Source organism: Phyllostomus hastatus, unplaced genomic scaffold (assembly GCF_019186645.2).
Source record: "Phyllostomus hastatus isolate PE091 unplaced genomic scaffold, TTU_PhHast_1.1 phas_contig_17, whole genome shotgun sequence".
Taxonomy (NCBI): domain Eukaryota; kingdom Metazoa; phylum Chordata; class Mammalia; order Chiroptera; family Phyllostomidae; genus Phyllostomus; species Phyllostomus hastatus.
The window spans coordinates 459817-484620 of NW_025333664.1; the positions used below are offsets into that span (position 1 = coordinate 459817).

At 69.8% G+C, this 24804-nt stretch overlaps 3 protein-coding genes across 3 annotated transcripts; 2 read left to right on the forward strand and 1 right to left on the reverse strand.

The window, feature by feature from the left end:
- The first annotated feature begins 1486 nt into the window (after positions 1 to 1486).
- PTK6 (protein tyrosine kinase 6) lies at positions 1487 to 8186 on the forward strand. The gene is made up of 8 exons (XM_045833480.1): positions 1487 to 1777; positions 3306 to 3427; positions 3768 to 3928; positions 4397 to 4550; positions 5140 to 5301; positions 6035 to 6216; positions 6620 to 6773; positions 6926 to 8186. The coding sequence occupies exons 1-8, from the start codon at positions 1548 to 1550 to the stop codon at positions 7111 to 7113; spliced, it is 1353 nt and encodes a 450-aa protein (XP_045689436.1). The 5' UTR covers positions 1487 to 1547; the 3' UTR covers positions 7114 to 8186.
- Positions 8074 to 9644, reverse strand: PPDPF (pancreatic progenitor cell differentiation and proliferation factor). Its single transcript, XM_045833481.1, has 5 exons — positions 9488 to 9644; positions 8952 to 9032; positions 8747 to 8824; positions 8555 to 8651; positions 8074 to 8460 (listed from the first exon to the last, which is right to left on the reverse strand). Exons 1-5 carry the CDS (start codon positions 9636 to 9638, stop codon positions 8352 to 8354), a joined length of 516 nt encoding a protein of 171 aa, XP_045689437.1. The 5' UTR covers positions 9639 to 9644; the 3' UTR covers positions 8074 to 8351.
- A 6814-nt stretch (positions 9645 to 16458) lies between these two features.
- EEF1A2 (eukaryotic translation elongation factor 1 alpha 2) lies at positions 16459 to 24539 on the forward strand. The gene is made up of 8 exons (XM_045833466.1): positions 16459 to 16595; positions 17883 to 18102; positions 19735 to 19914; positions 20334 to 20630; positions 21882 to 22032; positions 22523 to 22779; positions 23491 to 23725; positions 24140 to 24539. Exons 2-8 carry the CDS (start codon positions 17959 to 17961, stop codon positions 24265 to 24267), a joined length of 1392 nt encoding a protein of 463 aa, XP_045689422.1. The 5' UTR covers positions 16459 to 16595; positions 17883 to 17958; the 3' UTR covers positions 24268 to 24539.
- Positions 24540 to 24804: the final 265 nt, after the last annotated feature.

Consider the following 24804-nt stretch of genomic DNA (forward strand, 5'->3'; position numbering starts at 1 on the left):
GGATGGGGGGGCCTCGTGCAGCCCCAGCCTGGGTGGAGGGTGGGGGCAGGGAGGTGTGGTCTGAGTTTCTCGGGGCCCCAGGCTGCAGCTGCTGACCCCTCCATGCTGTGCTGGGCCCCGGGGCTGGCTGGGGCGTGTGGGCCCCAGACGGTGAGGGCCGGAGCTGAGCTCCTCCGCTCCGGGGGGCCGAGGGGCCCCTCTGGGCAGGGGCTCCGGCTGCCAGGAGCAACTCAGCCTCTTTGCTCGGAGCGGCTGTGGACGTGGGTGGGCCGGGCAGGCAGCCTCGGAGGGAAGGCCGGGCGCGGTGACCGCCCGGGAGGCAGGTGTGCGTGGGGGTCCTCTCGGGCGTCTCACCAGCCACACGCTGGACCGGTTGGCGCTCTGGAGCCTCTGGGCGGAGCCGCGACACGCAGCCCGAAACTCCCGCTTCCTGGTGTGACTCAGGCAGAATCCCGGCACATCTGTGCCCAGTGCCTCTCAGGGCCCCTGGGTGTGGGCGCGCCGGCCGGGCCCAGGGCTGAGGGGACAGCTGGAGTCGGTGAGCAGATAGAGGGCGGGGCCCAGGGCCAGCCCAGCGGCCCCACCTCCTCGGAGCCCGGCCGCACCGCAGACCCTGCTGCCCCCTCCCCCCATGCCTGGGTCAGGCCTGAGTGGGGCCCCCCGCCAGGCACGGCAGCACGTCTGGGGCCTTGTCAAACAGGACACGCTCCGGGGGGGGCAGGGGCGGGGGGGGGCAGCGGGGCCGTCACCGTCTTCCCGACCGACGCCTCCCACAGGGAGGGTCGCAGTGCTCCGTCCTCGCTGCCCCGCTGCCGGGCGCAGGGTCTCTGGCTGCCCCTCCGACGGGGCGCAGCTCCGGCCGGGCCCGCAGGCTGACCCCACACCCACGGCCCCGCCCGGCTCCGTCCCGGGCTGCCCGCCGCGGCCACTGCGGCTCTGGCCACGGTCAGGGAGTGTGCATGCGGGCGCCGTGACGTGAGGGTGGCGTGAGGGTGGCGTGAGGCTGCAGGAGGCGCATCGGGGGGCGCGGGGGGAGAGGCGGCTCCAGCAGCCACCTGCTCCGGGCCCACCGTCCGTCTGTCCCGAGTGGTCCAGGGGCCCTGGAGGAGTGGGCAGGGGCGGCTTGTCCTCGACTCCGCCTCACAATCCGAGAGTCACCCCTGAGGTTCCCGTCCCGCCACAGCGGACCCCAGCAGGGCCCCCCCCCACCCCCGGTCCCTCCCTCAGGGCTCAGGTGGCACCCCGGGGTCACTTGACGGGCACAGTTCCCACAGCGGGTGGGCGAGAGCAGCGCCCAGACTGACCGGCCCAGGGAGGGGTTGGGTGGAGCAGGTGAGAGCTGGGGCTGACAGCCCACGGTGCTCGGAGAGCCGCCTGCCACCCTGTCACGCCCGTCCCAGGAAGTCACTGGATGCGGGCGGGGTGGGGGGAGGGGAGGATGACCTGTCGGAGTCGGCCCCGCCCACCCACCACTCCCAGCCTGGTGTTTGTGGCAGCCCAGTGACAGGCAGGAGGCCAGGGCGCCCGGTCCTGCCACTTCAGTGGCCATGGTGTCCAGGGACCAGGCTCCCCGGGGCCCCAGGTACGTGGGCCTCTGGGACTTCGAGGCCCGGACAGATGAGGAGCTAAGCTTCCGGGCAGGGGACCTGTTCCAGGTGGCCAGGAAGGAGGAGGAGTGGTGGTGGGCCACCCGGCTGGACGCGGAGGGCGGGGCCCTGGCCGAGGGTTACGTGCCCTACAACTACCTGGCTGAGGAGGAGACGGTGGAGTCAGAGCCGTGAGTGTCTGTGGGCCATCAAGCTGCCCCCCCCCGGCCCTGCAGCCCCCTGCTCACCCCCGCCCCCCGAGAGCTCAGGGCAGGTGGCTGTGGGACAGCGCTCCACAGCCCGTGGCCGGGCTCAGGGGTGGGGCAGGGTGTGGAGCTGGGCTCAAGGAGGGGGGTGGGGGCTCGGGGCTGGACCCCGCCGTCTTGGCCCCAGGAATGTGACTGTGCTTCTGACGGGTGACTTCTGGGGGCGGGGGCGGCAGAGGCGTGCGGCCCCTCCCCCGGGGCCCCCCATGGGCACCTCGTGGAGCCAGGACCCAGGGAGGACGGAAGAGGCTGAAGCGGGTGCGGGTGGCCGGCCGGCAGGGACGGGGTGGACGCGGGACCCAGGGCAGGGCCGGGGCTTTCAGGACCTGCCTTCCAACAGCTGGAACCAGACATGCGACCTAGTTGGGGAGGGAGGAAGGTCGCTGCGACACGCCCTCCTCGGGCGTGGGCTGCGGGCATCTGCTCCCTGGCCTGGCTGCGGGGCTTTGGGAGGCAGCGGCCACCCGGGGGGGCCGCCTGGGATGCAGGGACCCCCGGGGCAGCCTGGGGAGGGTGAATCGTGACCTTGAGCAGGTTCCTGGGAGGGGTGCTCCGCAGCAGGAGGAGCCCCGAGGCCCGTCTGTGCTCCCCGATCCCAGGGTCCCTCGCCATCGGCCCGCCTTGCCTGAGCTCACACTGCGTGGTGGGCAGCCCGTGGGCAGGCAGGGACGCAGGGTGGGCCCAGCTGGAGGAGACCCTCGGGCCCTGAGGGCAGCAGTGCGGAGGGAGGCAGCCTGGGCGGAGGGGGAGCAGGGAGCCCTCTGAGTGTGCAGGACGGGCCGCACTTCTGTGCTGGGCCCGACCGGGCTCCCACAGCGCGGGGAGGGAGGGTTGGGGAGCAGAGGGCAGAGCCACGGGCAGCAGGGGTCACCCGGGGAATTGTGGGTCCCACCCTGCCACCCGGAGTCCAGGCTCGCCCATTGCTGGCCGCTGGTGTGCTGGGATGGGCGAGTGTGCGGGTGCATGCAGACGCGTGTGAATGCATGTGTGTGCAGGCGTGTATGGGGATCGTGGGCACGTGTTTGCATGTGTGTGCACACGTGCGTGTGTGGACGTGAGTGTGTGCGCACTGTCACGGGCGCACAGCTGCTGCTCAGGACCCTGGTGCAAGGGCAGGTCTGTGGCCTGGGCCGCACAGGCGGTGCCAGCGTCCCAGATCAGCGTGGGCCGGTGGGCGGACGGCAGGTCCCCGGGCAGGGGCTCTGACCGCAGACAGGGCCCCCCACTGGGCGGGGTGGTGGGAGGTGCCTGCTCTCCGCTCTCTGGGGCACCGGGGCCTTTCCTGCTGTCCAGGACCAGCCCCTTGGGGCGCCTGGGGTCTGCGATGGGCAAAGGAGGCGCCTCGGGCCCAGGAGCAGCTGGGGCTCAGGCGGGCAAGGCAGGGGTCCGAGTGGAGTCCGTGTGGGCTCAGGACCTCCTCTCCTCCCCCGCCCCCCCACCCCCGGCCCTGCAGGTGGTTCTTCGGCCACATCTCCCGCTCAGAGGCCCTGCACCGGCTGCAGGCCGAGGGCAACGAGCCGGGGGCCTTCCTGGTCCGGGTCAGCGAGAAGCCGGGCGCCGACTACGTCCTCTCGGGTACGGCAGCCCCATCCTGGTGCCGTGGGGCCTCCGGGCTTGGTGTCCTTCTGCCCCTGGACCTCTCCCTGGGGCTGCGGAGGTCCGGCTCCTCCGGCCCGGCCCCCTGCGCCTGGCGGCGGTGCCGTCCAGGACACCGCAGCCCTTCTCTGGGGGTCTCAGAGACCCCGTGGCGGGCGGCTGTCCCCGTGGTTCTCCCCGGTCACTGCTGGGAGGCCCACCAGGCAGGACACGCGCACCCCCAGGCCTGAGCACTGCTCTGGGAGACCGGGTGGGGCGGTGCCGGGGGTCGCGTCTGCCCGCCCGCCCACTCACACGCCCCCCTCTGCCCGCGCCGCAGTGCGGGACCGGGAGACGGTGCGGCACTACAAGGTGTGGAGGCGCGCTGGCCGGCTGCACCTCAACGAGGCCGTGTCCTTCCCCAGCCTGGCGGAGCTCGTGGACCACCACCGGGCCCACAGCCTGTCGCACGGCCTGCGGCTGGCCCTGCCCTGCTGGAAGGTAGGCCTCCCCGCCCTCCTCCCTCCTGTGACCAGCCACGCAGGGCCACGCAGGGTGGGTGTGGGACTCGGGGGCCCCGCTGCCTGGAGGCTGAGGCCCCGCAGACCTGGGAGTGGCGGGTCAGGCAGAGGGGGGGTCCGCCCTTGGCCGGTCACTCTCACTTGTGGGCCAGCAAGCAGTCATGGCGCTCCTGCTGCGCCCAGTGCGGCTCTCGTGCACGAGGGCTGTGCGCCCCCGCCAGCAGCCGGACAGGAGTTTTGTCCGAGCGGCAGCTGGGCCCGTGTCGGGGCCCAGAGCGGGCAGTGAGGGCGGCGTGTTCGCAGACACAGCGGGGGCGGCCCCTGGGACCCCCCCAAGCCGGTGGAGGTCCTGCCTTGGAGGATTGGCTACGGACTCCCCCTGCTGGGCTCCGTGGGAACCCCCCAAGGACAGGCTGGGCCACGGGCTGTCCCCGCCTGTCCCCCCCAGCACGAGCCGGAGCCCCTGCCCCACTGTGCGGACTGGGAGCGGCCGCGGGAGGAGTTCACGCTCTGCAGGAAGCTGGGGTCTGGCTACTTTGGGGAGGTGTTCGAAGGGCTCTGGAAGGACCAGGTCCGAGTGGCCATTAAGGTGATAGCCCGAGGTGAGTGGCCCCAGGCCCAGCCACCCCGCCCCTGGCAGGGACCCCCGACCTCGCTCACGTGGGGGGCGGGGGTGGGCACGGGCTGCATGTGGCTCCCGAACAGTACAGGGGTGACGTTCTCCTGCCAGCTGAACACTTGTTTGTAAAAAAGGTTTTATTGTTAGAGAGGGGGAAGGGAGAAAGGGAGAGGAACATCACTGTGTGGTTGCCTCTCATGCGCCCCCTACTGGGGACCGGACCTGCACCCCAGGCATGTGCCCTGACTGGGGATTGAACCTGTGACAGAGAGCCGTCAAGCTCACTGGCCTGAGGGAAACAGAGGCTCATCTGCAGCCTCCTTGGGAGGCACCAGGGTTGGGGTCCCCCATTCGGGAACCAGGGGCCCAGGAGGCAGGGGGTGGGGCACACCTGGCTTGGGTGGGTGTCGGCCTGGTGTGGCGTGGTGAGGGCTCATGGAGTCACGGGGTGGGGGGCCGGGGGCCGGGGCACGGAGGGACGGGGCTGTGCTGGCCCCGGCAGCGGCCAGTCCCGGGAGGGCGGGGGGGCCGGGCTGCACCCGCTGAGGCCGCCCCCCGCCCCCGCCCCGCAGACGACCTGCGGCACCAGCACGCGTTCCAGTCGGAGGTGCAGGCCATGAAGAAGCTGCGGCACAAGCACATCCTGGCGCTGTACGCCGTGGCGTCCGTGGGGGACCCCGTGTACATCATCACGGAGCTCATGGCCAAGGGCAGCCTGCTGGAGCTCCTGCGGGGTGAGCAGGTGGCGGCAGGAAGGTTGCGGAAGGGCGGGGAAAAACCCACCCCTGCACAGGTCGGCCAGGGACCCCTCCAGCCTTGGCCAGGCTCGTGCAGTGGGGAAGGTGGCGTGCCCGTCGCGGGAGCCTGGGCAAGCGCAGACCAGGACACATGGGGGGGACAAGCCCTCCCGACCCCCACCCCCAAGGCCACCTGAGCCCTCTCGTCCCCGTAAGGAGCCCCGCCGTCTCCCTGACTGCCCGGCAGACAGGGCTGCCGACGGGCCGAGGGGCCCAGGGGCCCGCATGGCCCCGTGTCCGGGACGCTCTGATGGCCGAGGTGGGCTTCGTCGGACGAGCGCCCTCCAGCCTGCACTGCTGCCCCCGGGGGTCGACTCAGACCCACCCACGTTTGGGAGACGCTGAAGCAGCCCGGCTCTCGGGGGCAGGGGGTCACAGGCAGTGTCCCCGGTCACTGACCGTCCTTCAGACACGGGGCCTGTGGCCGTCGGCACACCCCGTGCACAGAGCTGGTGGCCCGGTGGACATGAGGCTCGTGTCGTCACTGTGATGGGCGTCTCTGCACCACACCCATTGGGTCCCGTCCCCTTCCCCGCCCCCTTCCTGCAGGGTCCCCGGCGGGGACACGTGCAGACCCGTACGGCCACGCGTGCGCGGGCTGACCCGGAACCGCCCCCCGGGCCCAGCCAGGCGCCCTGCCGGCCCGCTGACCCGCCCCGTTGCCCCGCAGAGTCCGAGGAGGCGGAGCTGCCCGTGCTGGAGCTGCTGGACATCGCCGAGCAGGTGGCCCAGGGCATGTGCTACCTGGAGTCGCAGAACTTCATCCACCGGGACCTGGCGGCCAGGAACATCCTCGTGGGGGAGAACAACGTGTGCAAAGTGGGCGACTTCGGGCTGGCCAGGCTCGTCCAGGTGCGGCCCCGGGGTCCCGGGGGGCGGGGACGGGCGGCAGGGAAGCCACCCAGCGTGGCGGTGGGCAGGCCGGGCTGACCGTGGCTCTACCCACTGCCCCGAGCTCGTCCAACACACGGTGGCCCCTCGGCTGTCGTTTGGGCGTCTGTGAACTCACGTGCGTGTCCGCAGGCCACCGTCCCACCGGGGCTCCCTCTGGGAGGAGCCGTGCTCGTCCTGGCCCCCAGTTCCCAGTGCCGCCGGCTGCCTGACCTCCTGCCCACCCCCACCCCCAGGCCGTGTCCCCCGTGGCCCGACAATGGCCGTGCTCCGTGCTGGGCCTGCCCACCATGCAGACCTGCCTGTGCCGTGGGTGCCGTGGGTGCAGGTGTGCCCCCCCGCCCCAGCGTGTGTCTCGTTGCAGGAGGACATCTACCTCTCGCGTGACCGCAACGTCCCCTACAAGTGGACAGCCCCCGAGGCGCTCTCCCAGGGCCTCTACTCCATCAAGTCTGATGTCTGGTCCTTTGGGGTGCTCCTCCACGAGATTTTCAGCAGGGGGCAGGTGCCCTACCCAGGTACCAGGACCCCCGACAGTCCCCCCCACCAGGAGGCGTGGCAGGAGAGGGTGTCACCTGGGCGCCACCCAGAGGGAGGGCCTGAGGTGTGAGCGTGGGGGGTGCAGAGGGCCAACATGGCCCCCCCAGCACCCATGTCCCACTCTCTGCAGGCATGTCCAACCACGAGGCCTTCCTGAGGGTGGACGCGGGCTACCGCATGCCCTGCCCCCCGGAGTGCCCCCCCACCACGTACAAGCTGATGCTCTCCTGCTGGCACAGGGACCCGGGGCAGAGGCCCTGCTTCAGAGCTCTGCAGGAGAAGCTCTCCAGCTTCACCAGGTACGAGAACCCCGTCTGAGGGACCGCCCTGCCCGGCGCAGAAGACCCCCTCACGGTCTGGAGCCTAGGCCACCCCTTCTGAGACCCCAGGACCAGGAGCGTGCCGGGCCCCCCCCCCCACCATTGACTGCAAGTCTGGAGCAGGGCCAGCCTCTCCCCAACGGGAGTGGAACTGTCCCCGGCTGCAACCCCAGCCCCCAGCTCCACCAGGACCAGGGCGGGCCCTCTGGGACAGTCCGTGGTGCAGACCGGGCCCCGGTCTCCCCAGCACCCAGCAGACAGGGCAGTCTGGACACACGTGGGGTAGGCAGAACCGCTGCCACTCGATGAACACACAGGGACTGCAGCACGGAGTGGGGGCGGGAGCTCTTTTGAGGGCCCACTGAGCTGCCCTCCCCTGGCCACTGGAGGCCGGGGGACCCAAGGCAGGTAGATGGCCCCACCGCTCTTCTCAGCTCCCCGAGTCGGACTGTGCCCAACGCCAAGCTGCCCACGAGTGGAAGGCCCCCTCTGAAGCACCCCTCCCCCTACCCTCTGCCTTGGCTCTGGGTGCCTGGGGCCCCGACAAGGGGCTGTAAGTGACACCTCAGTAAGACTGCCCAGGGCTTGCCCCACACAGGCTGGGGCAGCCTTTGTCCTCCCCACCCTCCATGGCGCTGAGGGACCTCATCAAGGTCCTTTAAGGGGCACAGCTCCCCTCAGCTGACAGCTCCGAAGCCCACAGCCAGAGGTCCAGCCTGCCTCCCAGAGGCCAAGGGGCCAGGGGCTGTGTCCTACAGACAACAGGACCTCGGGGGCAGCTCTTGGACCACTGGCTCCCAGGCACCCCACCCTCCTCACCAGAACCGCTCCCGAGGGTGGAGGACCTGGCCCGCCTCAGAGCAGATCCCCAGCAAGGCCCAGGGCAAGGGGCCAGTCCCACCCTCGGCTGGACGATGTCTCCCACAGCTTGGGACACACAAGTCGGGGTGCCACCAGGGGCGCTGCCTGCTCATTGTTTATTTCCCACTTGGTGCAAGGCACATGGTTACAGGGACGGCAGGGAGGCTCGCGTGTGGCTTGGGTAATAAAGAGCACGACTCTCTCAACTTCCTTTTTGGTGTTTTGCTGTTTTGATCTGAAAGAACCCAGCTGGGACTGCTGCTGCCTGCCACAGCCTGCCTGGTGTTCCGGTGGGGTGGGGGGGAGGGGGAGGGGAGGGGGAGGGGCTCCAAAGAGCCCAGCGCCTCTGGAAGCCTGGTGGCTGCTGGTGGCCTCTCAGGATGGAGGCCCGATGTTGACTTGGCCGGGCTGGCCACCAGCTGGCTTCCTCGTGGCTTCCAGGTCACAGGTGATCACGCTGCTGGAGACCTGGGGAGATTTCGAGCTGAGGGGGTGCGTGGGGGGAGAGAAGAGCATGGTCAGAGGTGGCTCCTTGGGGGCCCCAGCCTCCCATGCAGCCTCCAGGAAGGGGGACTCACTGCTCTGGGGATTCCAACACGGTGGCCATGAATGGGAGAGTGGACTTCCCGAAGAAGAAGCTTGCCCACCAGTGACCCGGGTCAGCCTTGGGGAGACCTGGGAGAAACACAGCGGGGTCACGGGCGGCTGCCCACTCCTGGGGACCCCTCCGGATGGCGGCGGGGACCGGAGAGAAGCGGACCCGCACTCACCAGGGTGGTGGGGGATGGCTTCCGCAGCGCACTCGGCACTTCCGCAGGAGCTGTTACTGGAAGTGGAGCCCAGGCGGCCTGCAGGGAAGAGGCAGTCAGCTCCAGCCCGCGGCCCGCTCCCCGCGCAGCCAGGGCTTCTCTGGGGCTGGGGCCGGCAGGGCCCGAGGCGGCTCTGCGGGGGCACAGCCTAGAGGGGCTTACTCACGCCGGTAGTAGTCGTGGGTAGCCACGAGCGAGCCGCTGGAGGGGATGGCCGCCATGCTGCTGGTTGTGGGCTGGTGGACACCTGCGCACAGGGGGCCGGGAGCCCACTCAGTAACCGACCGCCCCTCGGAAGGGTGCTCCGCACCCGGGCTCCCGGTCTGCCCCCTGAGACCCTGGGAGGGGCGGTGGCGCGGGGTTTGCTTGCCCAGCCCCGCCGGCCGCCTACGACTAGCAGGGCGGCTCCAACCAGCGCAAACTGGCTGCGCGAGTGGAACAATGGCGCTTTGTGTGCGGGGCCCCCGTCTGGAGCTCCGGGAATCGGCCAGGCTCCGGGGGGCCACGGAGCCCACACCGCGTCCCCGGCCGCGGGACCCGTCCCGCACCGCACCGCAGCCCTCTCCCCGCCCTTCGCGCTTTCCCTCCCGCGCCCGCCGCCCCGCCCCGCCCGACTTCGAGTCATTGGGTCCGCCCGGGGTCTGTCTGCCAAGCGTTGTGCACCGGCCGCCTCTGCCGCCCACGGCCGTCCGGGGCCCTCACCTCGGCGGCGACCCCTCGCGGACCTCGGCGCGCGATCACGAGTGGCGGGAAGCGGGGCGCTAGGCCACGGAGCCCATTTGCAAAGGAGAGCGCAGGAGCCCGACCTACGAGTGAGCCGGTCAGGGGTGCGCAGGCGCGAACATGCCCGCATTTATCCCCGCGCTGCGCTCGCATCACCGGGGGGCGGGGCGCTCAGGCCACGCCCCCTGGCCCGGCCGGCCTTCGGCCCCGGCGGAAGTTCAGCCCCGGAGCATCCGTCCGACCTGGGGCGGCCGGGGCAGCGCGGCCGGCCCGCCCGGGAGCTGCGGCGGTTACGTGACCCTCCGCCCCGTCCCAGAGCAGGGCCTGTCCCCTCTTCCCCGGCCCGGCCGTCCTCTCGGACCCCCGCTGGTCCCGCCTGTGTCCGCCTGCGTGCCCCGTGGTTGCGGCGGGGCGCTGGACAGTGGCCCCTGCACTTCCGGTCCGGTCCGGTCCGGTCGCGGCCCACAGCCCTGGGCCGAGCCCCGCAGCGCAGCCTCCGCCCGGCTCCCGTCCTCGGCCTCGACTCTCACTCTCGCCCCGCACGGACCGGGCTTCTGCTCGTCTGCCCGCCCTCGCACCAGCCGTGGGCGCTGGCTGGTACCCAGGGGCTGCTCTGCGCCCGGAGCGCCCCAGCGGGGGGGCCCGCTATTCCAGGCCCTTCAAAGACTTGACGGCCGGTGAAGCCCACCGCGGCCCCTTCACGTCTCTGGTGGCTCTGGACGACACATCCCCGCCCGTCAGCTCCAGCCTGCCTCCAGCGGCTTGCAAGGCCGGGGTGGGGCGGAGGGCAGGGCACAGGCAGAGGGGTTTCCTTGACTGGGAGGGTGGCGAGTTGCTGTTTGGGGGTTTCTCCAGCAGCTGGACACAGAGGCCCCCTGTTTGGGGCGACCCTAGAAAACTTCCCCTTGGTGCCAGGGGCCCTGCCACACCCTGGCATGTCAATCAGGAGATGGACTTCCTTTCGGGGGTGGAGACCAGCCCCTCCACCCCCAGCCTCATCACCGGGGCAGAAGCCCCAACTTCCCCTGCAGGGAGGGAGAGTCGGCAGCTCTGGAAGTTCCGCTCTTTGCTCGCAGGCCCCTGGCTGGCTGGGCAGTTTTCTTCCCCCGAGGTTGGGAGGGTCTCAGGAGGCCTGTGGGGACTTCGGGGTGGGGGGACGCTGCCAGAAGACTCCACACCCCCCCTCGGGGCTCTCCACATCTCCAACACCCTCAGGAAGCCTTCCAGCGTTCCTGGCCTCTGTCCACGTTCTCATGGACCAGGCCGGGAAAGCAGAGCCCCAAGCAGGGGCTGTGGCACCTTCCTGAGGGGGCTTCTGGGGAGGCCAGATGGGACAGGGGCGTGGCTGGCACCCGGGCTGGAGGCGCTCCAGGCGGCTCACACCTGGGGGCTGGAGCTGTTGTGGTTCCCCGCACCTTTAGCTACCTGTGTGGTTGCTCCAGCCACCAGTGCCTGGGGGCAAGGCGAGAGCTCTGCAGAAGCCCCCAGGGCCCCTCGACCTGCTCCCCGAGAAGGGAGAGCGGGGTCAGGAGCGCAGCCGCCTCACCCAGTACCGTCACTGTCGGAAGACCCCGTCCCCAGGGGCAGCTGGCTCTCCAGCACAAGCTGGAGTCGCTGTAGGTAGTGTCACCATCCGCAGAAGAAAATGCCTCTTCTGGGTCATAGTTAACAAGTGCCTACTACATGAGAGGTGCTTTGCGTGGCCACATAGGATGTCCTGGGGGAGCAGCAGCCGCAGCTGCTGCCCTCTGGCCCCCTGATCTGTGAGGTGGGGCTGCAGTGCTTAGACTAGTACCAGCACGCAGTAGGTGCTCAGTGAGAGTGAGGCACCATCGTTGTTTACAGCACTCTTCACTACTGGAAACAATGCCATCTGTTTACTCGTTGGCGACGCAGCACCTCCAGGAGCAGGGCTGGTGTCTGCTCCCCCCTCCGGGGCTGAGGCAGAGCCAGCCACGCCGTGGGCACCGCGTGGCTGTGTGTGGTGAGGGGCGAATTATGTAATGAAAGGCGGTGCCAGCTTTCAGCACGCAGGGCCGAGGAGGCTGGCAAAATCTCTCCCCAGACGCAAGAGCTGGCCCTGGAAAACCCGTCTGAAGCAACCACTGGCGCTCTGACATTCGGCCCCAGGCACACAACAAAGTGAAAAGTGCTTGTTCATTGAAAATACTCAACTTCAGGGTAAAGTGCAACATTCCTCAGCATGAGACAGCCGGCACCTCTCAGCCGGCAGGGCAACGCACTGCCCGACACCAGCGCGGAGGTGACTCGGTGCCAGGGCGCTCCCGGGGGGCTGGGGAGCTGCCGCGGCAGGAGCCCCCAGTGAGCGGCAGCGAGGGATGGAGAAAGGCCGAGTCCTGTCCCAGGACCGGGCCAGGCGAGGCTGCCCTGGTCGCAGGCTGCACGGCGGTCTGTTGTCTCGGAACCCACAGAACCGCTAACTGAAGAATGACAGCAAGATGCGAGGTCAGCACACAGGAACCAGTCAGGTTTCTGCAGACTGGCAACCCACACGGAGAGGCAGACATTTTTAGAAGCACCACTTGTGACAGCTGCTCTCTGCCCACAAAACACTTAAAACACTCAGGTGTACAGCCAGGCGAGCATGCACGGAGCTCATGTGCCAGAAAATGAGAAGCTAGTGAAAGAAATCAAAGACCTTTGCAAAGGGAGACCCAGGGCAGAAAGGACGCCCATTCCCTCCAAACGGATGCCCGGCTTTGATGCAACTCCAGTAAACACGCCAGTAAGCGTTTTGAAGATACAGACAAGCAGATGCTAAGATTAACGTGTGGAAGGAAGGACAAATGAACCCTACTAAGTAACGCTTTTCTGAAATATAAGAATGCACTTGGTTAAAAAACACACACCAAGTGTTGCTATTCAGAGACTGAGGACAAGGTCCCCCCCAGCAAGGTCCAGCCTCCTGGGTCTTGTGCGCTCCCTGCGTCTGCTCCTGCCCGGGCCGCTGGCCGGCGGTGAGGCGGGAGGCTCCCAGCGGCCCTGCTGTGCTGGGAGGGGAGGACGTGGCTTTCAGTTGCTGAAGAGCTTCCGGCTCCCAGGGCAATTCTGCCCAGAGATGCCCCCTTGAACTTGAGGTCAGGGAGGCTGGCTCAGCACAGCTGCCTCCCCCATCAGCCTCTCAGGGCAGGGGCTCAGGGGAGCCGCTCTGCTTTCCGGTCAGCCCCGCAGGGGACCTGGATCCCTCAGGCGGGGCGGGGGGGGGCGGGGGTGTGTGGAGCAGCCCGGCCGATGCTGCTGCTTCCAGCTGCCTCTCTGAGTCTGTGCCCGCCTCCCAGCCCGCAGTGGGCAGAATGGTGTGCCCCCTCCCCCGGAAGCAGGTGGGCGCTGGGCCTGTACAGGGCAGAGGCCAAGCTCCAGTGTGGGTGCCCGCTGCACGCAGGTTGCCACGCCGGCTCCTGGGAAGTGAGGACCTGGGGGGTGGAGCCTGCAGAGAAGCCTGTGCCTTCACCATGGCAACGGCTCCCTCCTGCCGCCTCCCTCCCGCCTGCGGCAGGTATCAGGGGGCCCCAGACAGCTCCAGTGGCCAAGTGCCCCAGGGAGGGGGGGTGGCGCAGGCCGGGCTGCCCTCCCCCACCCTGAGCGGCTGTGTCTCCCTCTCTGGACTTCCCTGGCAGACCCCGGGGGCCTCGTGCACTCCTAGACACAGGGTTTGGTGGGGTGGCGCATTGCGGGGGGCCCTGGGCCGTTCTGTGAGTCACGCCGACTCCCCCTCACTGGGCCGGCTGGTGGGCCCTGGGGGTCTAGCCTGTCCCCCTACCCTCGCCCCTGCCCCCCCTTCTTGCCCCTCTCCGATTGAGGGGCCATGACCTTGCTTTTCTGGGGGAAGCTCTGTGGCCAAGAGTCCCTGTGCACCCAGGAGAGCACTTAATTTGCACCTTGTGGGTGCTGGGCCCAGAGAGCTGGGTGGGGGGGTGCTTGTCTCCAAAGGTCCTGCTGCCCAAGTGGACTGGGAGACGGACTGACTCCGCAGGCGCAGGACAGTGCGCACCGGTGCCCTGGGGTCAGAGGGTGGCCCAAGGCCAGGGCTCAGGGTCCGTCTGAGACCACCTGAGGCCGGAGTCCCACTGAGCCAAGCCCCGGCCCCGCCCAGTCTCCTCCCCCCGTGGCCGTCGCCTGGGTGGCCAGCGCCCCCTGCCGGTCTGGCCCCCGCAGGACTGCGCAGGCACAGGTGGTTTTTTATGCCGCCGCAGGTTATTCTTAACCAGCAGTGACGTCACCGGCAGCCAATGGGAGGCGGCTTTATTTCCAGGGCCGACAGCTTGCGAGCCGTTCCTTTTAGCAGGATCTTCTTCCCCAGGCTCCAGCCCCAGCCACCCAGGAGGGGGCCGCCTGTGTCTCCCCAAGCTGTTCACGGGCTGGGCCTGGGGCCCAAGAAAGGGGGCGGGGCCTGTGCCCCTTCCTCCTGCCCTCCTGAAAGCCTCGCCGTGAGGCAGCACCAGCTAAAGCCCCCGCCCTCAGCTGCTGTGGGGCCCACCGCGACCAGGGTCTCAGACGTGGGAGAAGGGACGCATGGGGGCGGGGCAGCTCCGGGTGGACCTGGGTGGGCTTCTGGCTCGGGCCTCCCAAGCCGGCTGCACACTCTGCCCTCCTGGCTCTGTGACCTTGGGCACTGCCCGTGCCCAGCCGGCCCTCCGTCCGAGGGTCCCGGGCAGCCCCGCCCGGCACCCGGTGGACTGCCGAGGCTCGGTGACTGGCCGATTAGTAGGCCATGGAGCGTGCAGTGTGGCTGAGTATTCCGTGCTACCCAGGAGTGAGTGGTCAGTTAGCACAGTTCACCCGGTCGTCCTCTGGGGCTGGGCGGCCGCGGTCACTGAGCACTGCTCGAAGGCTCGCAGCTGTGTGGTACTGTTGCCGTGTTAGTACCGAGCACCCAGCCACCGACGTCACAGTCCTCGTGGCCGAGAATCTCAGGACGGGACGGCCGAGTCGCCTGGGCTCCCGGGCGCCGCAGGGCTGCCCGGCGGTGGGTGGAGGGCCGGAGTCCAGGCCCTCTGAAGATGCCACCTGGCACACCTCCTCGGGGTTGGCACAGGCCCCTGGGAGGACGCTGCCTCCCAGCGGCCCGGCCAGTGCTCTGGGCAGCGTGGCCGCGAGGATGGGCCAGCCCCAGCATGGGCACCCCAGGGCGATTTGGCTCCCTCCCACTGACAGCTGTGGGGGAGCCCGGGCAGGAGTGGGTCGGGAGGGTGGGGCCCAGCCAGGGTGCCTGGTAAATGCCCTCGAGGTGCAGGCAGCCCGGGTCCTGGATGCTGGGGGTCTCCCAGGGGAAGCTGGGGTGGCTGTCCCAGGGGCCCTGGCCACTTGCCCTCTTTCTGGCCCGTCCCAACCTTGGCCCATCCCAGTGTCCCCCAAATCCCGAGTAACCTTCAGGCGGGAGGGGGACACATTAAATATAGCGACCAGCTGGGCGGGGCGGGGCGGGTCTCACTTTCTCGCCAGGCGTTTATTTTTACTCCCTGGCTCCGGCTCCAGGGTATCAGCAGCTCCCGGTCGAGTGACTTACACTGGGAAGTGGCAGGTCATCCGCCCGGCCCGTGGGTCTGAGGGCGGGGCGGACCCTGGGGCAGCCTGCGCCTGGGCCCCACCTTCCCTGAGAGACCTTCCCACAGGTCTGGGGGACCCACTCGGCCCCCTTCACTTCCTGGCCTGCTGGGGGCTCCCCACGGCTCCCCCACAGGCGTAGGGGGCCTCTGCCCTCGCCCGCTCCACACACGTTTCTGGAAACCCTGCCCCACCTTCTCCCGGACCCTGCACCGCAAAGACGAGAATGACGTGCGTGTCCCCCGGGCCCAGAGGGGTGGGGGCCGGCCACGGGGTCACGGGGTGACGGTGGAGCTGGCCTGACGGGATGCAGGTCCCTGGAGGCCCCGGGGCTCCACACAGCACGGGGCTGCCCCGCTCCCCTCTTGGAAACCCGTTCTGGCCGTCGCCCTGGTCTGCCCAGTACCCTGGGGGACCCCCCATGTCCCTCAGAAGGGGGCTGCCTGGGGCTTGGCACTCTGACCCCTGGACGAGGGAGGTCAAGGGCCACAGCCCAGGACTCCAGGCACTGACCGCTGTGTGGGCAGACTCCGCATCCTCGGTGGGCCCTGTCTGCGCGCAAACAGCGGGGTGGCCCTGTCAGATGCTGGGGGGCAGCGTTCTGGGCACACGCTCCAGCGCCCCTGCACTGAGGGGCCCCGGAGCGGAGAATGCCTCTCTCCAGGTGTCTCAGAGGGGGGGTGGGTCGAGCGGATCTGCCGGTGGAGCCTCGGCCCACCTGGCCGAGCTGAGGGACCCTGGAGGCCACCGTTCCGGGGCCACACCGCGGGGCCTGCTGGGCTGAGCCTGTGTGGCAGGCCGGTGCGTCGGGGGGCCTGCCAACAAGAACCCCACCAGGAGGGTCCGCGCCCCTGGGCGCGCCCCGGAGATGCCTCAAACAGACCAGGCACGCAGGCCTAGGCCTGACCCCAGGAGGCGCAGGCCTGGCCGGCAGCCTGACTGCCCCTCTTGGGCTGTCCCCCCAAACGGGGTGGGGGGGCTGACCTGCTCCTGCACCCAGCATCCCTGCTCCCTGTCCCTGCGGGCCCCATCCCTGGGAACCTCCTTTTACGTGGGGAGCGTCTTTCTGCCTCGTCCTCTCTCCACCTCGCTCTCTGGGTGTGCTGGAACCTGGCGACTTTATCCGTCCCCGGTCTCCAGCTGCGGGGCTCTGCCCGCGCCTGTCTCCCCCTCGGCCCCGCCCGCGCTCCCTCTCCCTGCCCCCAGCTATGCTGTGCACCCTCCGCCGCCGCCGCCTGTTTCCCCCGCGCTCCCCACGGGTGCGTCTCGTCCCCGCGCCTTTGTAGCTCGCTCCCTCTCCGCATCCCGCTCCCGCGTCCCCGCCGCACCCGCGCGCGCCCGCGGTCCCCGTCCCTCTGCGTCCCTCTCCTCCCCGCCTCCGGCCCCGCCCGCCGGTACCGCATTGCCGTACTGCAGGGGCGCAGCGCACTGCGCCCGCTCCGTCAATAGGTGGACCCCTCCTGCAGAGATAAAACCGTCGCGCCGGCGCCGCCAGCCCCTCTGGCTGAGACCTCGGCTCCGGGTAAGGACGCTCGGTCCCGCGCGCCCGCCCCCGCCCCCAGCGTTCCGCAGAGGGTCCCTCGCCCGGGTATCCGTCCTGGGGGCGGAGAGGCGCTGGGCCCCGCGCCTGGGGAAGAAGCTGCGCTGCTCGCTGCGGGGACCGGCCTCCCACCCCACGCGCCTGGCCCCGACACCGCGGCTCGGTCCCCGCGGGCGGCCGGGGGTGGGGTGGGGGCTCCTCGGCGGCGCTTGTTTTCGCAGCGGCGGCGGCGGGTCTCTTGGGCGGCGGCGATCATCGCCCCGCTACCGTGACCTTGGGGCCGCCCGGGGCCCCGCGGGTTTGGGGCAGGGTCGTCGGCCAGTGCTGTGGGCTCGCGGGGGTCGGCTCTGGGGCGGGATGGGGGAGGGGGAGGCGGGGAGACCTGGGGGCCCCGGTGAGCAGCGCCCCCTCGCCCCTGCGGAGTCCACCTGGCGTCCACATCCCAGCGTTCCGTGGTGCCGCTTTCCCTCCCCCAGACGCCTGCCCCGCTCCGGCCGCCTGGGATTCTCCACTGACCTCCAGGATGGGGCGGGGGCCGACTCTGGGCCCTCACCAGAGGGGAAGGGGAGGGGGCGCTCCCCGCCCTGCCAGGCTGAGGGCAGCTCCGTGGGCAGCTGCCTCGGGCCGTGTTCTCCCTCAGGTGGGCAGAGCGGGGACCCCCACTCCCCCGCCCCAGATTGGGGGAGGGGGACAGGCTATTCCGGGCCCCTGATCTGGGCACCGCGGCGTCCTGTCGGAGCTCTGGGCCAGCCCGTGTCCCCTGGCGCCTGCCAGGCAGGGAGGAGAGGAAGATGGCGCCGTCCCTGCGTGAGGAGGGGCGTGGGGAGCTCTGGCCATCCTCCCCGGGCAGCTCTGCGCTGGGGGTGGACGAGGCGGGGGGCAGCGGGCGGCCCGGGGCTCTGGGTGAGGGAGCGGCCTTGGGAACAGGGCGCCGGGGAGCTGGGCAGGGTGACTCATCACCGGGCTCCTGGCGGGTCACGGGGCTCGCCCAGTCTGTGTCGCTCCGTGTCCCCACATGGGGGTTAAACTCTCTCGTGGAGGAGGGGCTCTGTGGACCCAGATGTCAGCCACAGATGGGGCTGCTCGGGTCCGCCGGGCCAGGCACAGGCTGGGGGGCTCCTCCCTGCCCACCCAACGGGGGCACTCGGCTCGGCCCCGGGGGCTCGGGCTGCGAGCAGAGACGAGCCGTCGCCCGGGGCAGGGCTGCGTCTTGGCTGGGCTTCCCCGAGGGTCCTCTGTCACCTGTCCCCCCCCACTGTGACCCCACAGACTCACCGCTCAGCCTCCCCCACCCCGAGCCAGAGCACCCCAGGCCGCGCGGCCCCCTCGCCACAGCCCGGGCGCCATGGGCAAGGAGAAGACCCACATCAACATCGTGGTCATCGGCCACGTGGACTCGGGCAAGTCCACCACGACGGGCCACCTCATCTACAAGTGCGGGGGCATCGACAAGAGGACCATCGAGAAGTTTGAGAAGGAGGCTGCCGAGGTGAGCCTGGCGTGGGGGCCGGGGGGCTCTGCCCACTCCCCCCGTGGGGGGGCTCCGAGGATGGACGTGAGGACAGGTTCCCACTCAGGCTGGGCTGGCCTTCCCCGGCCGGCCCCAGGTGGCCTGCTTGGCTTATCTCCCCCAGGGCCCTCGGGGCCCGAGCCCTGGGGGACCCCGTGTGGGAGTGGCGTGGGGGCAGCAGGGGCGGCCGCTCCCCGAGGATGTGTGTTTTTGGGGGGAGGTGGACGGCCTGTGGATTCGGCCCAGAGGGAGGGGCGGCGTGTCCACCTGCCCACCGAGCTCTGGATCACTTTGCCACCCTGGACACAGGAGCCCAGGGTCTGTCTTTCCTGCCCCCCCCCCCCAGGGCTGGGCTCCCGTGTGCCCAGCGCTGAGGTCCAGGGCCGGAGGTGGCACTGCCCTCCCTTGTTCCAGGGCTGGGCCAGGGCTCGGGGTGGCTATTAATAGCTGATTGACGGGCATGCAGCCCATCAGCTCCATTTCCCGGCCAGGCCGGGCAGAGAGAGCTGCTTCCCCAGAGTGGCCCCCTTTGGCGGGGAGGGGGGGGCTTGGTTGCTGGTAATGAGAGGGACCCCGTGGGATGACTTCCTGCCTCTCGCAGCTGCTCTTTGGCCCCTGTGGGTGGGCAGTGGCCATGCAGTGGGGGTCTGTTCTCTGCACCCCTTACCCCCACCCTGAGCTCTGTGAGAAGTCCCCCGTCTGCCTGGATGACGGGGTGCCGGGGGGCGGGGCCTGGGAGGAGGGGACAGTGTCTGGCCTCGGGGTGGGGTAGGGGTGCTCTGAGCTGTGCCACTCCTCCCTGGGGGTCTGGAGCGGGAGTCGGGGTGCTGAGGTGCCTCCGGGGCTTTGGGTTGGGTCTCCTGGCCCCCGCTGGGTGGCCCCCGCTGGCCGCGCAGCCTGCAGGGCGGGCAGAGCCCTGTGCCTGCTCGGCCCTGGCAGGAGCCGTGTCCAGCCGGGCGGGGACGGGCGCTGCCGTCCTAACCGCAGCCTGGCCCCGGTGTGCGGTCTCGCCGGGCGCCGGGCACAGGTGTTTGCAGAGAGCGTCCGCCCCCCCCCCCCCACTCAGGTGGGGCCGGGGAGGGAGGAGGGGCTCCGAGCCTGGCCGGCGGCGGAAAGAGCTGGAAAGCCAGGCCCTTCCTTGCAACCTCATCTGATTTCTTTCTTTTTTTCCCCTTAAAAAGGAATCACAGACGGGTTTTTTATTTGACAGCCTGAAACCCGGGGTTGTTGTCGGCCTCTGGCTGAGGCAGGGATCTGGGGGGGGGCCCTGCTTTAGATAAAGGGGAGCCCCCAGCCCGGGGAGGGGTTTGGCAGCTGCTTCTCTCCGGGAGCGGGTCCCAGGCCCTTGCGCCACCTACTGGTGGATGCCTGCGTTGCACCCATTGAGGCGCTGGGAGAGAGGTGCATTGGCCAGTGCATTGAGGTGTCTTGGCCAGGGCAGGGCAGGGTTGAGGGTTCCCGGGTTCCAGAGCTGGGTCCAGAGTCCCAGGTCCCAGAGGGGAGGGAGGGGGCTGGGGCCCGTGACACGCTGCTCCACGGCCTGGGGGACCTGCTGGCCAGGCTGGCCGTCCTGGTCCCACCCTGATGAGTCCCGCCCCCCCCACCCCCAAGATGGGCAAGGGCTCCTTCAAGTACGCCTGGGTGCTGGACAAGCTGAAGGCCGAGCGGGAGCGCGGCATCACCATCGACATCTCCCTCTGGAAGTTCGAGACCACCAAGTACTACATCACCATCATCGACGCCCCCGGCCACCGCGACTTCATCAAGAACATGATCACCGGCACGTCCCAGGTGGGCGGGCCCCGGGGCCCTGGGGGCCGGGGAGGCGGGGCTCCTGGAGGCATCAGGGGGCGCAGCCAGGTCTCCCCGGCTTCCTCGCCAGGGCACGAGGCCCTGGCCTGTGCCGCCCCACGCCCCACCGGGTGCAGCACTGCCCAAAGAGTCACCGGTCACATGTCCCAGCACCTCAGCCAGGCGAGGGTGTGGGGAAGGACAGCCAGCCACTGTCGGGGCCACCCTTGCAGTCAGGCAGGTCGGGAGCCCGGATGAGGGCAGACAGACAGAGGGACACAGTGGAGGAGGCCCCGCCGCCGCCGCCCCTCAGGTCGGGATTCCCGGGCCCCAGCCCCCGGTGGCCGCCGGGCCCCCGTCCGCAGCTGGGAGGCCGGGGCCCCGGGCGGGCCGGGGCTCACCGTGCGGGCCTGCGGCAGGCGGACTGCGCCGTGCTGATCGTGGCGGCGGGCGTGGGCGAGTTCGAGGCGGGCATCTCCAAGAACGGGCAGACGCGGGAGCACGCGCTGCTGGCCTACACGCTGGGCGTGAAGCAGCTCATCGTGGGCGTGAACAAGATGGACTCCACCGAGCCCGCCTACAGCGAGAAGCGCTACGACGAGATCGTCAAGGAGGTCAGCGCCTACATCAAGAAGATCGGCTACAACCCGGCCACCGTGCCCTTCGTGCCCATCTCCGGCTGGCACGGCGACAACATGCTGGAGCCCTCGCCCAACGTGAGTGCCTGCCTGCCTGCCTGCCTGCCTGCCTGCCGGGGGGCGGGGGCTGCGGGGGGGGGCCCTCCCTGGGGCCCGGGGCGCCCATCTCAGGCCGGGCCGGGTCAGGGTGGGGCGCGGGTCCGAGGGCCTGTGCCCAGGCTCCCCGCAGCCCTGCCGGTCTCCCTTAGCCTGTGCCGGCACGGGAGCCAGCCCCTGTGGGTGTCCTTGGGGCCCACATGGGGCTGGCAGAGGCTTCTGCGGCCCCCTGCCTGGCCAGCACCACCCCCAGGTCAACGCTGCAGCAACAGCAGCTGCCGGGCCCTGTGCTGCAGCAGGGTCAGTCTTCGTGTCCTGCAGGCGCCTCTGGGGGCCTGGAGCTGGCCAGGCTCTGGGAGGGCCAAGGGCTGGCTCTCCACTGGTCACTGGGCAGCTTAGGCCCAGGCAGCCCATGTCCGGGAACTTGGACTCGGCAGGAGGTGACAGGCGGGCCCTGATTGTCTTGAGTTTATAGAACCCAAGACCTAGTGCCTACACGTTGTCAGGCCGGAGCGGGCCCAGGCCCAGAGGGGTGGCCACTCACTCTGGCCAGCGCTGCAGCCGCCCCCGCTGCGGGCAGTGGGCAGGGAGGGGCTCTCGGGAGGCCCTGTGGCCGGGCTGCTGCTGGAGGGCACCCCACCTGGCTGGGCTCGCTGCGGGCGGCTCGTTTCCTCACGGGGTCTCACGTGGTGCTGGGGGGCTGACTGCAGCCTCCGCCCTCCTGGGGGGCCGGCAGGACACCACCCTGCTTTCCCCACATTGCCCGTGCCTGACCTGCTGTTGACCTGGGCTGTCGAGGACACGGTCCCTGGGAACGGGTCCCTGGGGCTGGGTGCTGCAGGCACTCACCCCTGGGGTCCATCTGGGGCTGGCGGGCCGGCGGCTTGGTGCCAGGAGAGGCCCTGGGTTGGGGGGGGGTGCTGGCATACCTGGGGACAGCGGGCACAGCGGTCTCTGGGGAGGAGGCCAGACCCCGTGCCCCTGTCCTGGCCAGGTCAGCCTTTGTTCGGTCTGGGCTGAGGTGGTGGCCTTGTGACCTCGTCTCCCTGCCCAGAGTCTCTGCGATGTTGGGGTTTGAGCTGGGAGGGGGACGGCTGTTTAGGGCCTCAGTGGGCCTTCAGGCAGTGGGACCCCTCAGGTCCGGCGCCCGCACCGGGATCCCCGGATGGGGCTGTGGGGTGAGGGGGCCGGGGCCGGCTGTTATTCTATGGGCACCTGCTTCCTCCGGCCCAGATGCCATGGTTCAAGGGCTGGAAGGTGGAGCGTAAGGAAGGGAACGCTAGCGGCGTGTCCCTGCTGGAGGCCCTGGACACAATCCTGCCCCCCACGCGCCCCACGGACAAGCCCCTGCGCCTGCCCCTGCAGGACGTGTACAAGATCGGCGGTGAGTGGGGCCCCCAGCCCGCCTCGGCCAGCTCTGTGCCTCGGACCCCCCCTGAGGCCCCGCTGTGGGGGAGGCCCGACCCCCACCCCGGGGCAGCCATGCAGTGTGAGCAGACCCCTGAGAAGTGTGGTGGCACCCACGTCCCTTTGGAGGTGGCCTGCGGGGCCAGCAGCATCAGGCAACCCCAGTGGGAAATCCCAAGAGGGGCCTTCCAGAAGGAGGGGACCACAGCGCCTCCTCTGGCGACAGCTGCCACTGGCAGGCAGGCCAGGGCTCCCGGGTCCAGTTGGCCCTCTTCTTGCCCCTGCCCACCCTGCCCACCCTCCCCGAGAGGTCCTGGGAACTCTCTTGTTAAGTCTCCTCCTTTCGTGGGGGGTCTGGGGAGGCCACACCTCTGTGTCCACCAGTCACGTATCTGCCTGGCCTCGGGTCTCCCTGCCCCCCCCACTCAGACCCGCCCCACCCCTCACCGCCCCTCCCTCTGGGCCAGGCATCGGCACCGTGCCCGTGGGCCGCGTGGAGACGGGCATCCTGCGGCCTGGCATGGTGGTGACCTTCGCGCCGGTGAACATCACCACGGAGGTGAAGTCGGTGGAGATGCACCACGAGGCGCTGAGCGAGGCCCTGCCCGGGGACAACGTCGGCTTCAACGTGAAGAACGTGTCGGTCAAGGACATCCGCCGAGGCAACGTGTGCGGGGACAGCAAGTCCGACCCCCCCCAGGAGGCCGCCCAGTTCACCTCCCAGGTGGGTGGGTGGGTGGCTGTGTGCTGGCCGCCAGGTCCTGCTCCCCGAGGGGTGGTAACCAGCTGGGAAGTGAGTGGCTGCCTGGAGCCGGCCGAGAGCCAGACACCCCGTGGCCTGGTGCCGTGGAGAACTCAGACCCTCAGTTGTGCAGGCGGCCCGGGGGCCAGGGGAGGGGCACTCGGGGCGGAGCGCCCCAAGAAGGTGGACGTGGGGTGGGCCCGGGCCTGCTGCTCGGTGTCCCACCGAGTCCCACCTGGTTCCTGAAAATGCGTTTACCAGTTTATTGCTGGAGACGTCGCTGTAACTCCTGCATTCGCTACATTTTCACTGCGCCCTCTTTGACCCCCTCTTCCCACGAGGACGGCTTTAGAAGCTGGCTTTGTAGAGAGGCAACTGAAATACAAAAATCGAAGTCCAACTGTGTCACCTGCCCGCCTTGGTCCTGGCCAGGGTTGACGGTACCTGCGGCCCACGGGCCCTCCCACACCGTGCACCTGTCCGTTCGTCGTCTCTTGTGGTTTGTTTGTTGCCGTTTGTTTCAAATGCTTAGGGAGGCCCCCAGGGTCCAGTCTGGGGGGGAGAGTGTCTCGTAGCTGGACCTGCCTCCATGGCGAGCCCTCTGGGCGCCAGGGACCTGGCAGGCGGCTCTCGCCCTCCCCGCTTCGTGGCCCGCCTGTCACTGACGGCCTCCTGTCCTCACGCCGCCCGCAGGTCATCATCCTGAACCACCCCGGGCAGATCAGCGCCGGCTACTCGCCCGTCATCGACTGCCACACGGCCCACATCGCCTGCAAGTTCGCGGAGCTGAAGGAGAAGATAGACCGGCGCTCCGGCAAGAAGCTGGAGGACAACCCCAAGGCCCTGAAGTCGGGCGATGCGGCCATCGTGGAGATGGTCCCGGGGAAGCCCATGTGCGTGGAGAGCTTCTCCCAGTACCCGCCTCTCGGTGAGTGGGTCGTGAGAGGCCCAGCCCGCAGGCAGCTGATCCGGGCAGAGGGCGCCACCGTGGGGGGGCGGTCGCCTTCAGTCTTCCGCTTGCTTAGCACTTAGCCGGAGACCCACGGCCTCGTCTCGGGTGGCCCCACCAGGCAGGCCTGGCGCAGGGTCCCCCTCGGCAGATGAAGGGCCTTAGGTGGCTCACCCATGGCCCACAGCTACTCCGGTGGCGGAATTCGGGCTGACCGCCTGCCTCCAGTGGGCCGCCCCACAGATACCACAGGATAACCCGATAACTTACGCGGGAGCTCGCTGGCAGAGGAGCAGGAAGGATGCTGCCAGCGCGAGTGCGCACGCGCGCTGCATCCCGGCAGGCGGGGCGGGGCCTGAGAGCTCCGCCCACCCTCACGCCCCTCCCCCGCAGGCCGCTTCGCAGTGCGGGACATGCGGCAGACGGTGGCCGTGGGTGTCATCAAGAACGTGGAGAAGAAGAGCGGCGGCGCGGGCAAAGTCACCAAGTCGGCGCAGAAGGCGCAGAAGGCGGGCAAGTGAAGCGCGGGCGCCCGCGGCGCGACCCTCCCCGTTGGCGCCGCGCCCCGCCCCCCGCCCCGGCCCTGGCCCCGCCCCTGCCCCGGCGCCCAGCTCCCCCGCCCGGCGCATGTCTGCACCTCCGCTTGTCAGAGGCTCTCCGTCAGCGACTGGATGCTCGCCATCAAGGTCCAGTGGAAGTTCTTCAAAAGGAAAAGCGCCCCCGCCGCCCCGGCTTCCGCCTCCAGCCTCCGCCACGCTCAGTGCCCGTTTTACCAATAAACTGAGCGACCCCAGAGCGTGTGCGCCTGCTGCTGCGTTGGGTGGGGACCCTGCGCCTGGCCTGAGGGCCCCCTGCGCCCTTCCGAAGCCCCTTCCCTACCGGTGCCCTTCCGCGCCTGTCACCCGCCCTGGTGACCTGCCCACGTGTCCTCCTGCGCTTCCCACGGTGGGCGGTGGGGCCCGGCTGCAGCGAGTGTCCCAGCCCAGGAGGCCGGATCCCGAGTCCAGCCCACCGGGCTTACCGTGGGGGCGGGGCATCCAGAGCAGAGACTGGGTCCC